Raw genomic sequence first — 18,361 nt, forward strand, 5'->3', positions numbered from 1 at the left:
GTCCGATGGAGGTGACTCTCAGGAGTGAGCTAGTCTGCCGTTGAAGTTTTGCCTGTGGACCGGAGCCATACCCGCTGGAGCTAGTCTACCTTTCTTTCCGCCACATTTTTTCGTTAGAATAAGTGTTATTTTTAGTTGTTTCTAAGAACGATGGTTATGTAATCAACATTGTCTTTTTTTATCCTGGCTGGTCCTGGACAGGGATTTTAATACACAATTAAGTTCAGAAATTCGTGTGAGGAATTTCTGGGCGTGACATGTATTTGTATTAACATGTAAATGAGAAATTTTTATTATGCACTTAGCATCACACTTAGCTCTCCGCCATGGAACCGGCCCCTCTGACGTAGATGAATCTACGTTAGAGGGACATGCGACGCCGCATCGTCGTTGCTTCCGCGTCGGACGGCAACACTTGAGCTCAAGAGATGTTAGCCCAAAACACGATGGACCAGGTGTCGAATAGCTTGGTTTGGCCCATCTCAGGAGCAATCCCTCGTCGGCGAGAGAAAATACAGAAAAGAGCGCGAGAAAAGACACCACGTGCGGCGGTGCGGGCGTTCTGACGCAAGAAGCACAGGAGGCGATCACCTGACGAGGCTTCCCTGTATTTTAATCTTGTGAGTAAGTACTACCAATCTATCTCCCATCTCCCTTCTTTTTGATAATTAGCTCACCATAATGGATCAAACTTCCATTAGGGTTGGTTTGAACTTAATCTTTTTCTCATGGAAAGAAGCAGCTAGTTGACGATCTTGTAGCTTGACATCAAAACAAACCTAACAGTCCTGCAATGGAAGAACATAGGTGTGTAATACATTACCATGATTGCTATATGAATATGTGTGGTCATATGTAATTAATGCAGTAATCTCATACTTGGTGCTCTTTTGTTTTATATAGAGCCAATTTGATTCCTGGCTTGTCACCTGAAGTTGGCATGGAATTTAGAAATCCGGATGAAGCTTGGGCATTTTGGCTTAGCTATGGTGGGAAAAAAGGTTTTGAGGTTAGAAAAAGATATTCAAACAAAAGACAATATGATGGCAAGATTACATCATGTAGATTTGTTTGTGCAAATGAGGGGCATCGACCGCAAGACAAAAGGGATCACTTAACAAAGTGTCGTCGAGCTGAAACTAGAACCGATTGTCAAGTCCACATTAATCTTAAAATGGGTGGAAAGAAGGGCATTTATAAAGTGTCTGATGTGGTATTGGAACACAATCACATAATACACCTGCCAGAAACTTTACATCTAATGGCATCGCAAAGGAAAATTTCAGATTTACAAGCTTTAGAAATTGAAACGGCTGATGATGCAGGAATTGGTCCTAAAGCGGCACATGAGTTAGCTACTCGCCAAGTTGGTGGAGCCTTCAATCTTAGCTACACCCTTCGAGATCACAAGAACTATTTGCAAAGCAAGCGGCAAAGGGAGATGACATATGGCCAAGCAGGTAGCATGCTTAAGTATTTTCAAGACAAAATTGCCGAGAACCCATCATTCCAATATGTGTTGCAAATGGATTGTGAAGAGAAAATAGCAAATGTATTCTGGGCTGATGCTAAAATGATCGTGAACTATGCACATTTCGGTGATGTTGTTAGTTTTGACACCACGTTTGGAACGAACAATGAGAGCAGGCTTTTGGTGTCTTTGTCGGATTCAATCATTTTAGAGAAACTATAGTTTTTGGTGCTACTCTCATGTATGATGAAACATTTGAGTCTTTCAATGGCTGTTTGAGACAATTCTGAAAACTCATAATGGAAAGCAGCCTAAAACATTCTATACCGATCAAGATGTATCAATGGGAAAGGCAGTTGAAGAGGTGTTATCAAAAGCATGGCATAGATCGTGCACATTTCACATAATGCAGAATGCTATCAAACATCTACATGAACCAAAGAATGTAGAGAAGGATGAAGACACAAGGGTTCTGTCAGTTTTTAGTGCATGCATGTTTGAATATGAGGATATAGAAGAATTTGAACATAACTTTGACATCATGAGGAAGAAGGTGAGCAAGCAAACTTGGTTAGATAGCATATAAGTTGAAAGAAAAATGGGCTCAATGTCATATGAGGGATGCGTTCACATTAGGAATGAGAATTACACAATTGAGTGAAAGTCTATACAATGAGTTGAAAATTCATTTTAAATATAACTTTGATATCATCCGATTCTTTAAGCATTTTGAAAAGGTGCTGCAAGGAAAGAGAAATACTGAGCTGAAATCAGAATTTGAATCAAGGAAAAAGTTACCTAAAATTTGTACGAGGAGACCACCACCTATGTTGGTGGAAGCTAGCAAGTTGTATACACCCAGGATATTTGAAGCTTTTGAAGGTGAATATGAAATATCATTGGCAGCTTGCAGCAAGGCATTGGATGACAATAATGAATATCTAGTAGGAGATTTTACATGCGAGGATGACCACAAAGTTGTAGGTGATCCTTTGAAGCAAATGGTTGTATGTAGTTGTGGGCAATTTGATAGAATAGGAATATTGTGCGGCCATGCTCTTAAAGTGCTTGATTTGATGAATATAAAATCTCTATCACCACAATATGTGTTGAAGCGATGGACGCGGGAAGCACAAAGTGGAACTATACAAGATAACCAGGGAAGAAATATAATCGAAAATCCAAAGATGGATGCTATGCTTCGCTACAGATTTATGTCACAGAAATTTCTCAGTTTGGCACATCGAGCAGCAAACTTTCCAGAATGCACAACATTAGTAGACAATGCCCTTGACATCCTTGGAAAACAAATTGAAGACAAAATTAATGCATGCACAAGTATTTCTGGGGATCCATTTGTAGATTATGCAGATATTAATCCACCAGATGAGTTATTGAGTGCTGCACGGCTGAAGAAAAAGGATGTAAGAATAAGAAGTTCAAAACGAGGGAGATGTTGGCTCGAGAAAAAGATAAAGGCTAGGAAAAAGAGACTAGCCAAAAAATCTCAGATTGAGAAAGAAGCCAATAGTGATGGAGCACAAGCAGAAGTTACTGATGCATTGGTGGTATGTCGCTAAAGAACAACTATGTTTCCAGGAAGTATTGTCACTGTGTCCATTATTTCTTTGAACTCTTTAGGTTTATTTTATTGTAAGATGCAGGAGGTTGTGGAAGAGGAAGGCAGTGGTGGTGCACAAGCACAAGGTACAGATGATGCTTCTAGAGACAAACTGAATGAGTCTGAAGATTATAAGTCCATTAATAGCTTCACTCAATTGCTAACGGTAATCTTTCTCACATAGTTAGTTTACAAGTATAGACTTGATAATCAAGTGAAAATCTCACTGTTTATGTAATTTACAGGGACCAATCACATATGATCTTCTTACTACGGACAACGTGTCTTGGTGAAGTACTTGTGTTTTTTGGCAATCCTGTGCAAGCAAAAAACATCTGAACAATCTGTCAAGAGCTGCGCTCTCTTTTACCATTTTGCAATTACACAGTACATACATATAGCTTTCTTTTGCTCTCAGTTTGACAACAGTCAGTTCTTCTATCAAAATTAGCAACACTTGTGATGTATACATTTCTAGCTTCCTTTTGCTATTTTGCAAGCAAACATATATCCTGGGACAACAGCCAGCAGAAATGTTCAGCCCTTTCATGTTCAATGAAGTAAAATGACAGCAGTCGTACTCAGTTCTCACAATCTCTTTTGCTATACTGAATTGGCATCAAAAGATTGACACAATTATAATTATAATTTCATATTCTCAAATTTATACAGAAATCAGTCTTAAATTGACAAGATCACATTCAATATTGTGTCACAATCTCAATTCACATAAATTTAAAATCATGTCATATCCATTCTGTCTAAAATATCAAATCCTGAAGCTACCATTGAAAAAAGAAACCAAGCTTCTGAAGTTGCTGCCCTTGCCTTCCTCAAGCAGTGAGCCAGCGATGGGCTGATGAACTCACATGAAAGGTAGGATGCAACCACGGCCTTCTTCAAGGACTACTGTACCTGCACCAATAGGCTAAAAGCTGATCGATGACATCGGTGCAGCCTTCTCCTCCATGCCAATGCAGCAGAGCTCCTGGGCAGGAGAGCACGCCGGGAAGTTCCGCAGGGGAGAGGGATGGATCCATGGCGAGGAGGCAATGGACAAGGGATCTTCTTCAGGATTCTACTCCACCCGTGCTAGCGTCGGGAGGCGCTCACCTCATGCATCGATTCTACTCCCCTCCGCTTCGCTTGCTCTGTAGCAGAACCAAACCAAGGAACAGACTCTTTTTTGGGCCAAATACTCCATGGAAAAGGGCTGACATCTCTTCAACTCAAGTCTTGCCGTCCGATGCGGAAGCAACGAGGATGCTGTGTCGCGACCCCAGAGGAGCCGGTTCCCTCTGCCATACCTCTTTTTTTTTCGGCAAAATTTGCTATAGCACATCGAAAAAACGCGTAATTAGCCGGTGGGCTCCGTAAGATTATGAATTTACTATAGGACACCACAAAAATATGATAATTAGCTGGTAGATACTCCGGCCATTATTTTATTTATTTCAGAGCCAAAAATTTTAAAAATGCTGATATTGCCCTTGGTGGCCAGGTCGCTGCTGCACTCGCCGTACCTGGGTCACTGCCCCACCCATCTGCTTAGTCGCCCTGTAGGCTAGGGTTCGGTTGTAGTGCGGCACCGAGATCGATTGGGTCTGGATCGACCATACCCAGTCGGCATAACGGTTGGCCACCAAGGACAATCTCATCATTTTTAAAAATTTTGGCTCCGAAATTAATAAAATAATAGCCAAAGTATCTACCAGCTAATTGTCATATTTTTATAGTGCCCTACAGTAAATTCATGATGTTTATCGGCTAATTATGCGTTTTTTTATGCCCCATAACAAATTTTGCCTTTTTTTTTTCTGTCCGCCACTGGCCGTCTAGCTCCCATGGCCATGCCCATGGCGTCCCTCCCGCGATCCCACCCACCCGCAACGCGAGGGAATGGATCGATGCCTCCGTGCCCACGCCGGCTGGCCAGCCAGCCGGATGGTCGTCTCGCACAGCGTCGTTGCGTGTGGCGACGATGCCCGCCAGGTGAACCTCCTCGAGCGCCTTCAAGGTGTTCGACAGAATGGGAAGGTGACCAGGCCGGTGTGGATTTCGAAAATCTCATGTTTTAGCCATTCCTCTAGTGGAGATCCAGCGGAAAGCTTTTGATATTATTATTATTATTTTTTTTTCTTGGTCAAGAAACTGACGAAGTGATGAGATGATAGCAAGGATTAACAGGGAGAGGATAAGTGCATCATTCATGTCCTTATAGACTCCATGAAAAACAGGGATCTTCACGCCTGCTGGCAGCTGGCTGTTGTGAACTTGTACTGGTCAGAGGCAGTCATGGACGATGATTAGATAACATTTTGTTTTTTAGCTGATAATCTCCCTGGTAACTCATATTCAGTAAACATATCAATATTCCTTCATTTTCTGTTCAATTGACGGATAATTAAAGTTTGTTTTAGAGCAGGAGCAATTCAATTGGAGAATTCGGTTCAAAAAATTCAATTGGAGAATAACCATTTATGTGATGTGCCAATTGACTTCCCAATTATTGACCCTAGAACTTTTAGCATTGGTTGTAGGTTGGGAATGAACCTCTTCAAACAGAGTGATGCACAAATCAAATGCTTAAGAATGGATGATATTGTTTGTCTTGAGCCATATACATTCTTTACGTCCTTGTTCTTAGCAAAATAGCAGTTTTAATTTGGGTAGCTGCAAGCTGATGTCAGGAGAGCCCTAACCTGTCTCTTCCCTTTTTTACCAACAATAATGCATTTCTCTTCCCATGCCGTGATTGTCTTTTCTATCTGAAACTGTCCTAGAGATTCAGGTTATCGTGCGTTGTAAACAACTCGATCTCATTGTAGCATTTATGAATTATTGATACCTTATTCCTTTATTGATGTGATCTTCCTCTAGGATGCCACAATGCCCAAGACGTATATGTGCACGACGGCTGATGGTTAAGACTTCTTCCCGATGCATCTTATGGATTCTATTTTCTTTCCAGGTAAAAATTTTCTGACATGCAGTCTTTCTTACTCTTATGTGTTGATCCAATTTGGTCTGGTACACTGGTTTCTCTTTGAGTAGCTTCATCTTAATTATATCAAAGTACTAAGAACTACTCCCTCCGTTTCATACTATAAGACTTTCTGCGTTTGTCTAGACTCATACATGTATCAATATATATGTTTTGTATATGTGTTTAAATTTATTGGCATATATGGATCTAGAGAAGACCATAAAATCTTATAATATGGAACCAAGGGAATATACTCAACTAAGCACTATCTGTGGCTGTTGTGCCGATTTTCTGGTCATGCCTTTGTAAAAGAAGGCGGACAATTGGCAAAAACTCAATGTCCTGCAATTGCTAATCATTGAACAGTGCTATACAGATATCTTCTTCAGTTCTTCTCTACTACCATGTGAAAAACGCTCGAGTAGATGGTCCATGGTCCAAACAATCTCCATAATGATCGAGCTGCGTCATGAATAACAGTGCCATTTCAGGTTTGCCTTATTATTCGGAGTTCAGATATAATTTGGTCCCATCTTATTGACCAAGACTGAAGTGTTATTGGGACTCTCATCATTAGGTGAGCTCAGAGCATATGCGCAAATCATATTTTGTTTCTATACATTTATGAAGTTCAAGGTTTATACCCAACCTCAAGCACTTTTCATGTCAATATCAAATAATCGAATGGGCATGTGGGATCAATAAAGCCTCACTGGTCACCAATAAATTTGCAGTTGTCCAAGTTTCAGTCTGACAGGAATTGTTATTTCACATGGAAAATTGCTTTAGGGCCTGTTTGGTTTGTACGGACTTTAAATTTTTTAAGTCGTTGTCGCATCGAATATTTGATACTAGTTAGAAATATTAAATATAGCCTATTAATAAAATTCACCTCATATTCTGAACTGTTTCGTGAAACGAATCTACTAAGCCTAGTTAGTCCATAATTAGCAAATGCGATGCTACAGTAAACATTTGCTAATCATGGCTTAATTAGACTTAAAAAATTTGTCTAATAAAATAGTCTTTATTTATAGAATTAGTTTTGTTATCAGTCTATATTTAATACTCCTAATTAACATTCAAACATCCGATATGATAAGGAAAGTCCCTGGATCCAAACAACGACTTAGTTGTATGTTGTTGTTGGCATTATTGCTTGATATTTTATTTTTTAGAGAACTTAGTTACTGTGTGCATATCTGTTGAACGAATTTCACAGTTGTACTAGTTTATTTCATGGTATTTCCTCATAGGTGATAGTTTATAGTTTTAGGTTATAAGATGTTCTGACTATATCTAGATTTATCTATGAATCAGTTATATATATATATATAGACTAATCAGTATCTATATAAATATAGGAAAAGCCAAACCATTTTATAACAGAGGTAATATTTTATGTAGAATGTAGGATGTGAATAAAAATTTAGTACCTTGACTTCTTGAGATACTAAAATTTTGCGCTGAAACTTATGATATACATTGACTTTCTGAGATATTAAAATTTTGCGCTAAAACTTATGTTACCTTAAAATATATTTTAAAAATAATAAAAGAAAAACTCTTAGTAAACAGCTGTGGTGCGGTAAAGCCACGCAAGCGGCACCACCACCACCACCTAGGGCATTCGGAATACGGTGGCAACATCAGAGACTTGAGATGGTGACAATGGACAGCATCAGCATGAGGCGGTGATGGTGCGGCAACAGGACAGGAGCATCCGATTCTCCCCTTCGTCCACTCTCACACTGCGAACACGGTTGATGCTTTTATTTTGTGTTCTGTGATTTCCTGTGTGTAAGGTTTAGCGTAACAACTCATAAATCAGCCAGATTAACGGAAAATCTATTTTCTACAAAAGTTTCTTTCTATGTTCAATTTCCCGTTCAGTTTTCCCCCTCTGTTATTGGCCTTCCATTCTCCTTGTGGCTAAAATTACGAAGGTAATTAATCCGTAATCCTACTGAACAAGAAGCAGACCCATTAAATCGAGAGATGTAAGCAGATGCATCCGATAAAATTCTCGCAGTGAAGGAAAGATGCAGAGGAGCTGGATGCTCTCTTCCATGAAGTTGAAGAGACCACTCCTGAGTTCTTTCTTTCAGGAATTTTCTTTATTTTTAAACATATTTAATAAATAATTTTATTACTAAACCTTGAAGAAAATATTTTCACCATATGAACCTTTTAGCTACGCTAGTGTCGATATCGCTGCTACACAGCCTAGTTGGCCTGGTTGGCGTGATAGTCTTGTCATACCACCGACAATGGCGTGGCAAGCCTGCCACGCCAAAAACACTGCGTGGTAGCATTGTTTTGTCATGCCAATATTGGTGGCGTGGCCAAAAGATTTATACGGTGAAAATATTTTACCCCGAGATTTAGTAATAAAATTAGTATTAAAAATGTTTAAAAAATAAAAAAAATTCTTCTTCCAGTCTGGAGCCTAGTTATTGGAGGGGCAGGGCTTCCTTCTATTCCTCGTTTTACTCCTCGGTTTTGTTGATGATGAAACCAAGAGAAACTGCCTTCACCTACCTGTTTGTCATGCTTTCTGGGACATCTGGCTGCAAAAAGCCGTGTTCTGTGGATATTCTGTTGGGCTGTGCTGTACTGCCCCTAGAGTTAGAAACTGCAGAGCTAGAAGGAAGGATTGATCAACGGATGCCCTGCCCTGATAGATGGGGCTCTTCAGCTGTAACATTTGTTGATGAGTGGGCCATTCCCTGCAGATCACTGGGACAGTGCGGGGCCATCTTGTACCCTGTACCACTGTGACCTAGTAATATCCACAAAACCCCTTTTAATCCAACCCCCTCAGTTTAATCACAATTTATGGCTAACCTGTGAGGGCCCATTCCGCCATGGATCCCGTGCAAGCTCAAAGATTTGTGGGGGCCATAAGAGTAAGTTTAATAGTATAGTCAATTGCTGGCTATAATTTATCTATAGTCAATTTAATAGCCAATCTATACGATAGTCATATACTACATAATTAATATTCGACCTTACCTGTCATACATACATGTGTTTTGAAGTCTATGCTGCAGCTGGCTATAAACCTAAAGCTCGTTGTTCTTCTCTCCTTTCTTATCATCTTAAAATATGCTTATAGTCTGCTATTGTACCTGCTCTAATATAGAACTTGCCTGCAATTATATCTTGACCTTCAGCAGTTTAGCCTTGTTCAATTCTTTCGAAGGGATCGCTTTTTGAGTTTATCTTGATAGTGCAGGGTTATCTTTGGCTTTGATTTGGGTTATAACCCAAAGTTTTAATTTCGGAGTTGATCATTTTGATGTTTTTTCCCCTAAGTTTATTTTTCAGCTTTGGATTTTAGATCGTTATGAATACATATATAAAAGTTTTATTCGTAAACTAATTTTAGTTTACAAATATATCATTTGTCTTTTTTTAAAAACACCCTAAAGATGACGTTGTGTATTTGTTTTTAAAACAGAATGTCATAAGTTCAAATGAGACATTTCTTGGGTTCAAGTAATATGGCGTTGTCTTTGAGGAAGAGCACCAATCTGGACTTTTCTTAGGCTTGTCTTGCCCCAAAATTAGGAACAAGTCTTGGTGCGCCCATGAGGAGGGCTTTTTGGATAAATTTTGCAAACACTGAGCAAGGAGAGTTACAAAAGTTTCGTGCTTCACATGTATTTGTCCATTGTTTACCCAATACAAATGGCCTAGAGGAAGTTGTTTGGTTATACTAATAATATAGCGCTGCATTACGATAAGCCTATACAACTAACGATGAATTACACATGCACATAGGGAAAAAGGACCCATTCATAATAGACTATACAGCTCCACCAAGAAACCGAAACCGTCTAATTTTTTCTAATTTTTCAAAATAATCGTTTTCACGTGACATGAGATAGGAGGAACGAGATAATATCCCGATATCTAAAATATTAGTAAATTTTGTGCTGTGTGAAGTGACAGATGTAACGGAAAACTACCAAACCGAAAATATCACCATCAGGGAGCAATAGTGTTTCCCCAAAGATGCTGCTCATCCAACAACGCAGTAAAGAGAGTGCAGTACAAGGTACCGTACCTGAATTTTTTTTGAGTGCACAGTGATGGCACATGCACGCATGTTCGCATGTGCCCTTGATATCGTACGCTTCTAATGATCTTGATGTTCATTATTTGTTTGTGCAAGTACAGTACCTTTTTTATGTATTGCCTTCTGTATTTGCTTGTGTTTGCCTCGTTCTATGGATAAATAGTTTATTCTCTTGGATAGGTTCTTTATCCCTTCATCTCTTTAGAATCTATTGTGGATATATGCACATATTTGGACATGAAGTTCACAGAAAACTAGTCAACACTTTCCGAATATATTTTTGTTTGTCTAATCTTATCCTAAATGTTTAGCCCAGATAATTTTAAACCAGTTACATGCCTATAGTAATTTTATTATTTTTTAGAAGATACCAAGACGTACCATAGTTTTTAATGTAAAATTTAATACCTCTTGATACCTTAGATACTAGCAAATTTTACATAAAGCCTATTTGGAGATCTTTAGATTCTGAGAAGCTGCTGCTTGGTAGCTAGCTTCTAAGAATCTGGAAAAACTCATAAACCTAGCTTCTCCAATTTCTAGATTTTTAGTTCATTTTTCAGAATCTGTAACTACAGATTCTTATAAGCTATTGATCGTTTGGGGCAGCTTCTGGCAGAACCAGTATTTGGAAAAAACTGTAGCTAGGAGAAGCTCTTCCAAACAGGCCTATAGAAAATAGTGGTACCTCATGTTATCTTTTCAAGGATGAAAAATGTTTATTGAGAAAAGAGAGAGCATATACTATATACCTGATCAGACCAACCGGCATAAATGTTTCCTTCTCTCTCTGTAATAAACAAGTATAACTAAATACACACTAAATACGCAGGTATTTTCATAGAACATCCCTATTCAACCATTACTCTTATGCAGTATATGTCGGCCAGGATTGCTTCAAGTACTATCATGCATCAAAATAATGCCTGGGCCAAACCCAGGGAAAAAAATATATATCTATGCTGCAGATCAGATCCTGTTGACCAGGGTTGATAATCTTGGTGACCACCAAACAGCACCAGACAGGTTGTATATGGATATATGATCATCTCTGACATGCACATTATATAATAATCTTGCACTGTTCCACTGCACCTAGGTAGGTCAAAATAGATTATTGGCCGGTTTATCGCCTTAATTATCAACTTAATTATTGTAGGGATAAATCAAGTATTTTGACAAATAAACTTAAGACATACTAGAATAGAACAAGTTGTCCAAGGGAATGCATCATAACCATTTGTTTTGAGAAATCTTATTTTAGAAGCGTATAGCAAATAACCCGTGATAAAGAAGCTGAAAAGAACGGGGTCCGTACCATGGTTGCACTGTTCAACTGCACTCAGTCACTAATCCCCAGTTGTGATGTGTGTACATGCTGCAAAATGCACATTCATGGTCGTAAACGAGCCACGAAATTTTCTGACGCACGCCAAGGGAGGATTGTTTTTTTAAGGAAAAAGAACCAAATGTCATATTTAAAAAATAATTAATAAACATAACTTTTATATACGTGTTAAATGCTAAAAATGAAAAATAAATTATAATAAAAAACTCAAATCAACTTCAAATATACAATTAAAAATAAATAAATTTTGACTTACAGGTCAGTGAATCTGTCTCTCACCATCGATGGATGGTGGGTACGAAGACAAAGACGGGAGGAGGGAGGAGGAAGAAGAAGGGTCGCATGCGCGGCACGGACTCCGAGGGAATGATGGCACGTCGTGTTCATGCAAATAGTCCATGGCACGCAGGCCCCTTTCACCCTGCATCTACATTGCCCTCCTCCATGATCGTTTTCTCAGATGGACACATGGTGATCGAGTCTCTCTCTCTCTTTCTCAGCTCCTCCTTGGCTGGGCTGTCTGAACCTGAAACCCAGGCCAAATTATCACCACCTCCACAGCCATTGTTTTCAGAGAGGCATGAATATCATCGTCAGGGGGGCATGCATGCATGCTGTGCCATACAATTCAGAACTTCAGATCAGAAGAATATCTGATGGTGGAATGCATACATGAGGAGAGCAGGCTTGGATACAGATTCTTCAGAAATCAAGCCGGATTCTGAAGACAGGGTTTTTTATATTTTGTTTTCCAGTTGAGATGCATGTGTGCTGATTGAGCTCTGGTGCTGGAAATGGTCGGTGCCTGAAATTCAACGCAGGGAACATGTACGAAGTGGGTTGAAAACAACAACACGAGAGAGATCATCTCGCTGGAATCTGGATCTACAGACCTTGGCGAAGATAAAAGATGTGACCGGTGCAGGCGACTCTTGCGTGAATCTCTTTTTCTCTTCGTGCCTACATGTTTTGAGACAGAATTCCAGCAAAAATTGCTGCCTCCAAATGGGTGCCATACAGACAGAAAACCAACAATTTTGTGTACCAAAATCATGATCCTGAGAGCCGGTAAATCGGCCGGTTACCGTTGCTGCAAGATGGAGCCCTATTTGTCGCTGTACTTGCAACAGTGCATCCCCTGGTAAAAATTGTACAGTGCCTTCCAATGATGCTCAGAGATGAGTACGAAGCAAATGCTGGCATCTGATCATAACACCTCGCAGGAACGACAAACAGAACGCAGGGTCAAAAAAAAAAAAACATTGTTCATCCTCGGATCCCTCTGCAATGGTGGCCACCAATGGCCATCTTTTTCTTGTTCATCTCTGCTGAATTATTATTGTTGCTTTTTTTTTTTTGGGGTTATCCCTGCTGAAGAATTCACAGAAAGAAAGCAAGCTCTAGTCGCATCACATTCAGTGGATGCAGAAATGGAATAGGACATTTGTGTGTACCTCTGCGAAGGCCGTTATCTCTCTACAGGGGGAGGGTGACAAACATGGGAAAGAACAAGAAGAAGGTGGCTCGCCAATTCTACTGCAGCTGACTACTGTAAGTGCTGAGTGACATAAAGGATGCAGACAAATGGGGCACTAAGGCTGATTTGGCAGGATGTGTTCGCTGATGCTGCACAACCATCAGAGCCATCTGGAATTGTGAGGAATCAATCAGCATTCATAGGTGTGGTGGAAAGAAATGTGGTCAAAAATATTTTTTTTCTAAAGGAGCTTTCAAATTGCAACCTTTTTGCAATAAGATAAAGTTATGAATTAGTGCAAGAAAATTACTCTCTAATTAACTTTTATTGTTTGGATTCTGATTACGTTGTTCAGTACACCGTACGCTGTTTTGCAAAGGCAATAATATTATCGATATTTTGTCATACACACATTGCCAGCTGGTCAAGTTGCACGCACGGGATAATAGGGAATAAATTGGATTTAGTGTCATGCTATTATTCATAACATAAATAGGTGCTGACTCGTCACCTTTTGGCATGGCCATCAAAATTTTTAATCACCAAATCCTTGTTTGCCACTAAGCACCATCTGTAGCAGGATAAGAACAGCAGCAAGAAGACAGAGGTGACAAGCCCATCTCCATGTTTCAAGGGGAGCAAGCATTAGGGGATGGGAACACTAAACAAACAAATCTAATTGGCCCTTCCTAGTTGCTACCTTGGATAAAACCAAGCTTACCTTTTTTTTTTCTCCCTAAGGCCACCTCCAACGGATATCTATAAGCTATCTATAAAATATACTATATAGCTTTTTAATAGAAGTGAGATAAAAGCTATCTCTTTGCACATATTTTAATGTCAAGTGAGAATGAATTGTAGGGTCATTTGTATTATGCGCTATTTGCTAAGAGCTATACCATTGAAGAAGTTGTCTTTTAAAATACTTAGAGATAATATGCTATGTCTATTGTTGGAGGTGGCCTAATCAGAAGCATGTGCAGGATTACTGATGAAGTGAAAGCATGGATGCAGTCCACTACCCAAGAGTCCAAGTGGACATATCTGATTAGTGTGACCAATCATTTTCCATTTCACCCAAAGTAGGGCAAGGATAGAACACAGTAGGGCAGCCACTAGAGCCCTTTACATCTCTATCATATGGCATGTGGGGTCACATGTTCTTCTCAAAAATCGCCGTAAATAAATCGGGTCAAATCTATCTTTTTATTCTTTGATGGTGGGTCAAATCTCTTCAAAAGCACCTGTTAACTCATCCTGGTATAAATATAGGAATTAAAACCATCAATACCTCACATGATTCTCTACCTCTATTCCAATATGAACATTTGATTAGGTAGCTGATACTCCAAATAAAATTGTGCCTTTTGTCCCTAATCAAATGTTATGATCAACCTTTACAGGGAAAGGAAAGAAATCTTAGCCTTTTGGAACAAATGGCATGTGGAGATTAACTAAGGAGCAAAGCGTGCATGCAGCACACACTGCATCCTACTAGTAAGTAGTAGCCCAAGAACCAAAAATCTCAAAAGTATCTGATTAGTTTGACCAAATCACCCCAAGTTGTATGCTAAATTTTGGGCAGGAGAGGGGATGGCAGAAGGTGTGGGCCCCTGCTGGTAGGGGGTGCTAGCTAAGCTAAGCTCTCTTCAGATCTCTCGGCTTTTTTTTTAGCTTTTCTACGGGTTTTCACGTGCATGTTTTTCGAAGTATTAAATAATATGGATTTTACAAAAAAAATTGATACATAAAGTTATCATTTCACTTTTTTAAAGTAGCTTTTTAATTCTATGGTAGTTAATTTCATTGTACTATTAAATAGCTACTGAAAAAACAGAAATTCTTCATTTTCACAAAAATTAAAAAAAAACACATCCTAAATAATTCTTGAAAGGAGAGATGCATTGCTTTGGCTGGACAGGAGGAGCCCATCCATGTGTGTCCATGTGTCTGCATAGCAAAGGCACCTGAATAGCAACATGTGGTTCCAGGGGACAGCCTCACCAAGCATAGTACAGCAGTCCTTGCCAGCCCCCTCTATTGTATTGACTAGTGTGTAGCTATCACTGCATTGCCTTGTGTGCCATTCAGAAATTATGGGGCCACCCCCCTCTTATGCTGGCAGTTGGATTTGATGCTAATACGAAGAAATTGACAATTTATCTCTCCCATCTTCTCTCCCTCCTTTTTACCATGTTACTACTTACTGTTACCTCCATCCTGAAATACATTATACATGGGATTGAAATACAAGGGTTTTCAGCTATGCACGTAGACTGTTACTTATCAAAATACGTAGCTAAACTCATTTATATTTTGGGATGGAGGTAATACATAGAGCGATAGAATCGATTACAAAAGCTATCACCTTTATGACAATGATTAGTCCTAGCCGACTTACTCATGTTATCTTGCTTTGGAGAAATAATGAGCTTCACAATTAAATTATATCTTGTTAAAATTCAAAGGAACACAGTAAGGCCGTGTTCGGCAACACTCCCAAAGCATAGTGTGCTGTTTCTGAACATCTTGGTGGTTGCTACTACATTCTTGTTGATGGTAGTCTGCAATGTATATTATATATTGCAACATAATGCTGTTTAATAGATCTAAAACTGATCAGACTGCCCCGCTGCGATAATTCAATTATGTTATTGCAGATTATTATGCAAAATTAATTTATTATTAGTTAATAAAGCAATTCAAGTTTAAATGAAACATTATGCGGTGCTTGATACTCTGCCTTAATTAGCAGGGACTAAAAAAATCATCTACCATAGGAATATGGAGGAAAAATATAAGCACGCATATAGTTTCTTTTAATAACAAAACAAATGGTCCAAACATATCATGTGGTGTTGGCAGAAACACGACGACTGTTTTAAAAAAGGATTAATTTACTCCAATTAACTGCAAGTAGAACACAGTTGATCAGTGCACATAGTTATCACTTGAAGCTGCTACTACTGTACAATAGAAACTGGCTAGAATTGACATCCTCTGTAGGTTCTGGTCTGAACCTAGTTAATTTAGTTGCACCCTGACCTTAGCTTGAATCCTTTCTGTACCATTTTCATAAAATTAGTTACAAATTTACCCAAAATGCATTACCCGTAGCACCAGACAGATTACAAAAATATGTTGGTTCATATTGTGTTCCATAAATTTAAAACATGTGTATCGTGTTGGGTGTGTGTAATCTTATAGAACCCATCTTTTCACTTCTGCTTATGCTTGTAAAATTGATTTTAAGGTTTTTCATCGTAGTTTATTTTTCAAACTTTGCTTTTAGACCGCTAAAAACACATTTATAAAAATTTTATTATAAATTATTTTTCATTTGAAAATATGTCATTTCGTGTTTTTCTCCGCACAGCCAAAAGATGACACAGGCAGTGTCTTGCTCTCATCCATTATCTCAAGAAAAAAATGTAAAGAAAATAGCAGATAGTACAGATCACAAATATGTTGGTTAAAATCTTGTTCCATAAAGTTAAAACATGTGCGTAGGCTGTATGTATCCTTCCTATGTCTTGCGGTTATCCAGTATCTTAAGAATTTTTTTTTTGTAAAAACAACAGAAAAATAAAGGCAGACAGAATTGCATAATACGCAACTTTAAAAGTGGGACTAGTAATCCCCATGTGGATGCCATGTGACTGGCTATATTTTTTTTCTCAGTTTTGGCTCAAAGGGAGGAGAATGGTGTGGAAGAGAAAGGGCAGCATGCCCCCACAGCTACAGAATATCATGCTTCCATGTTACTGCCTCACTGCCACTGCACTCAAATGCTCCTCTGGCCACCAAGTACTATGCAAAGTCAAGGCAAACCCCTCTTGCTAATGGGGATACACATGCAAAGCTGCCTGTGCAAGAATCATGCAGCATGCTCCTCTATCTCCTGGCTTATTTCAGCAGCACTATGCTTGTACCATCTAATTGGCACATGTAGTCATGCTTGAACCGTTGATTAAGCATGTGCATTGGGCTTAATTAGGCATGCATGCATGGAGAAAGTTGACTAATAAATGGGTTTAATGCCTTATTGTCTGAAAGTTTTGGTTTTAGCCCAATGTGATAGTTCTAGTTTGGATATTGAAGGGCAGAGAAGATTCAGTTATAGCTTATAGCAAAAGTACCTCTCTTATGCTTCTTGTTTGCTGAATGGATATGGGACTGAGCTGAATTGTTGTAGGATTCTCTTAGAAAAAGAATTGTTGTTGGATCAACCATAATGTAGTGCAATTTCCATGCTTCAAAGGAAGGGATTTTAATGAAAAAAAGGTAATGGGTATATGAGGGAATAAAAGCTAATGACCAGGCAACTGATATTCTTAAAGAACAGACTTTCTGAACTCAAAACGTCAGACTCCACACCACACTATAATTGGAACACATGATTCTTCAAGTGATATTTTCTTATGAATCTTTAGAGTAATTTCAGCCATTTCTGGTGACATTGGGAGGTAAAAACAGGTAACATTAATAATCTTGAGGTAAAAAACAATCTGGTTATGGGTGGAAGAATATAATTTACTTTCCATCTGTTGCAGGATGATTATACTTCCATGAAAATAGCAAATAGAAGAAAAAACCCATTGGCCTTGATCCCCCTTTTTTTTTTACAAGAGTTGATTCTGTAATCAATCCAGAAAACAAGCAATCAAGGACTTGATTAAGGAGTCTTCTTTGGAAAATGGAAATGTCAGCCTTTTCTCCTGTAACAATATTTGGCATTAACGAGGACTATTTAGGTGTTATTAGGGTCCAAGTGGGGGCTAGTCCACCATGTGCTAGCATGTGCATGGTCTGCCTCTTCCATCCCCTTCCCTCTTCCCAACCTCTCTTATAACATGTCCCTAAAAAAGTGCATTCTTTTTCCCCACTTTTCTTTTTTTTCCCAATCATCTTGCACACTTCAGAGCTTTCCATTTCTTACCCTCTAAGCTTATTTTAAAATTATTAAATAATCTATATAAAACCCATCAGTTGGAAGTTATATAACTGCTTCCATAGTGAAAAAAGGCATTTCAAAGTGGGTCCCTCTTTGTTAACAGATATTTTGTTTCCTCTTCTCTTTCTGCAGCACACCATTTTTACTCACATTCAAATTAAATCAATAATAATCATTGACACACAAAATAGTCAACATATAGTAATATTTATCAAAGACAAGGGAGCACTACTGCTTAACATTAAATATTTCCAAAAGTCTCTCATACTTTTTCCCAGAAAGAAAACAACACATATACAAACAATTAACCTCATGGTGGACCAATGCACCATTACTCATCTGATACTAAAGTTCACATCAATTAAATAAGTTGTGTAGTAGTATACTTTAACCAAGAATTAACTCCCCCCAAAACTTGAA

The 18,361-nt window shown here is 38.7% G+C and overlaps 1 protein-coding gene and 1 long non-coding RNA gene across 4 annotated transcripts; both read left to right on the forward strand.

Moving 5' to 3' along the window:
* Positions 1-1,814: 1,814 nt before the first annotated feature.
* On the forward strand, positions 1,815-3,385 carry LOC102719889 (protein FAR1-RELATED SEQUENCE 1-like). The gene is made up of 4 exons (XM_015840060.2): positions 1,815-2,024; positions 2,197-3,039; positions 3,136-3,258; positions 3,338-3,385. Exons 1-4 carry the CDS (start codon positions 1,815-1,817, stop codon positions 3,383-3,385), a joined length of 1,224 nt encoding a protein of 407 aa, XP_015695546.2.
* Positions 3,386-4,919: 1,534 nt separating this feature from the next.
* LOC107304788 lies at positions 4,920-6,964 on the forward strand. Of its 3 annotated transcripts, none has more exons than XR_001550842.1 (3): positions 4,920-5,129; positions 5,973-6,063; positions 6,455-6,964. It is a non-coding gene; the product is annotated as an uncharacterized LOC107304788 (long non-coding RNA). The 3 variants fall into 3 exon arrangements; XR_001550841.1 differs by having other exon boundaries at positions 4,920-5,084; XR_001550843.1 differs by having other exon boundaries at positions 5,067-5,141.
* The last annotated feature ends 11,397 nt before the right edge of the window (positions 6,965-18,361 follow it).

This window comes from Oryza brachyantha, chromosome 8 (assembly GCF_000231095.2).
Source record: "Oryza brachyantha chromosome 8, ObraRS2, whole genome shotgun sequence".
NCBI lineage: Eukaryota > Viridiplantae > Streptophyta > Magnoliopsida > Poales > Poaceae > Oryza > Oryza brachyantha.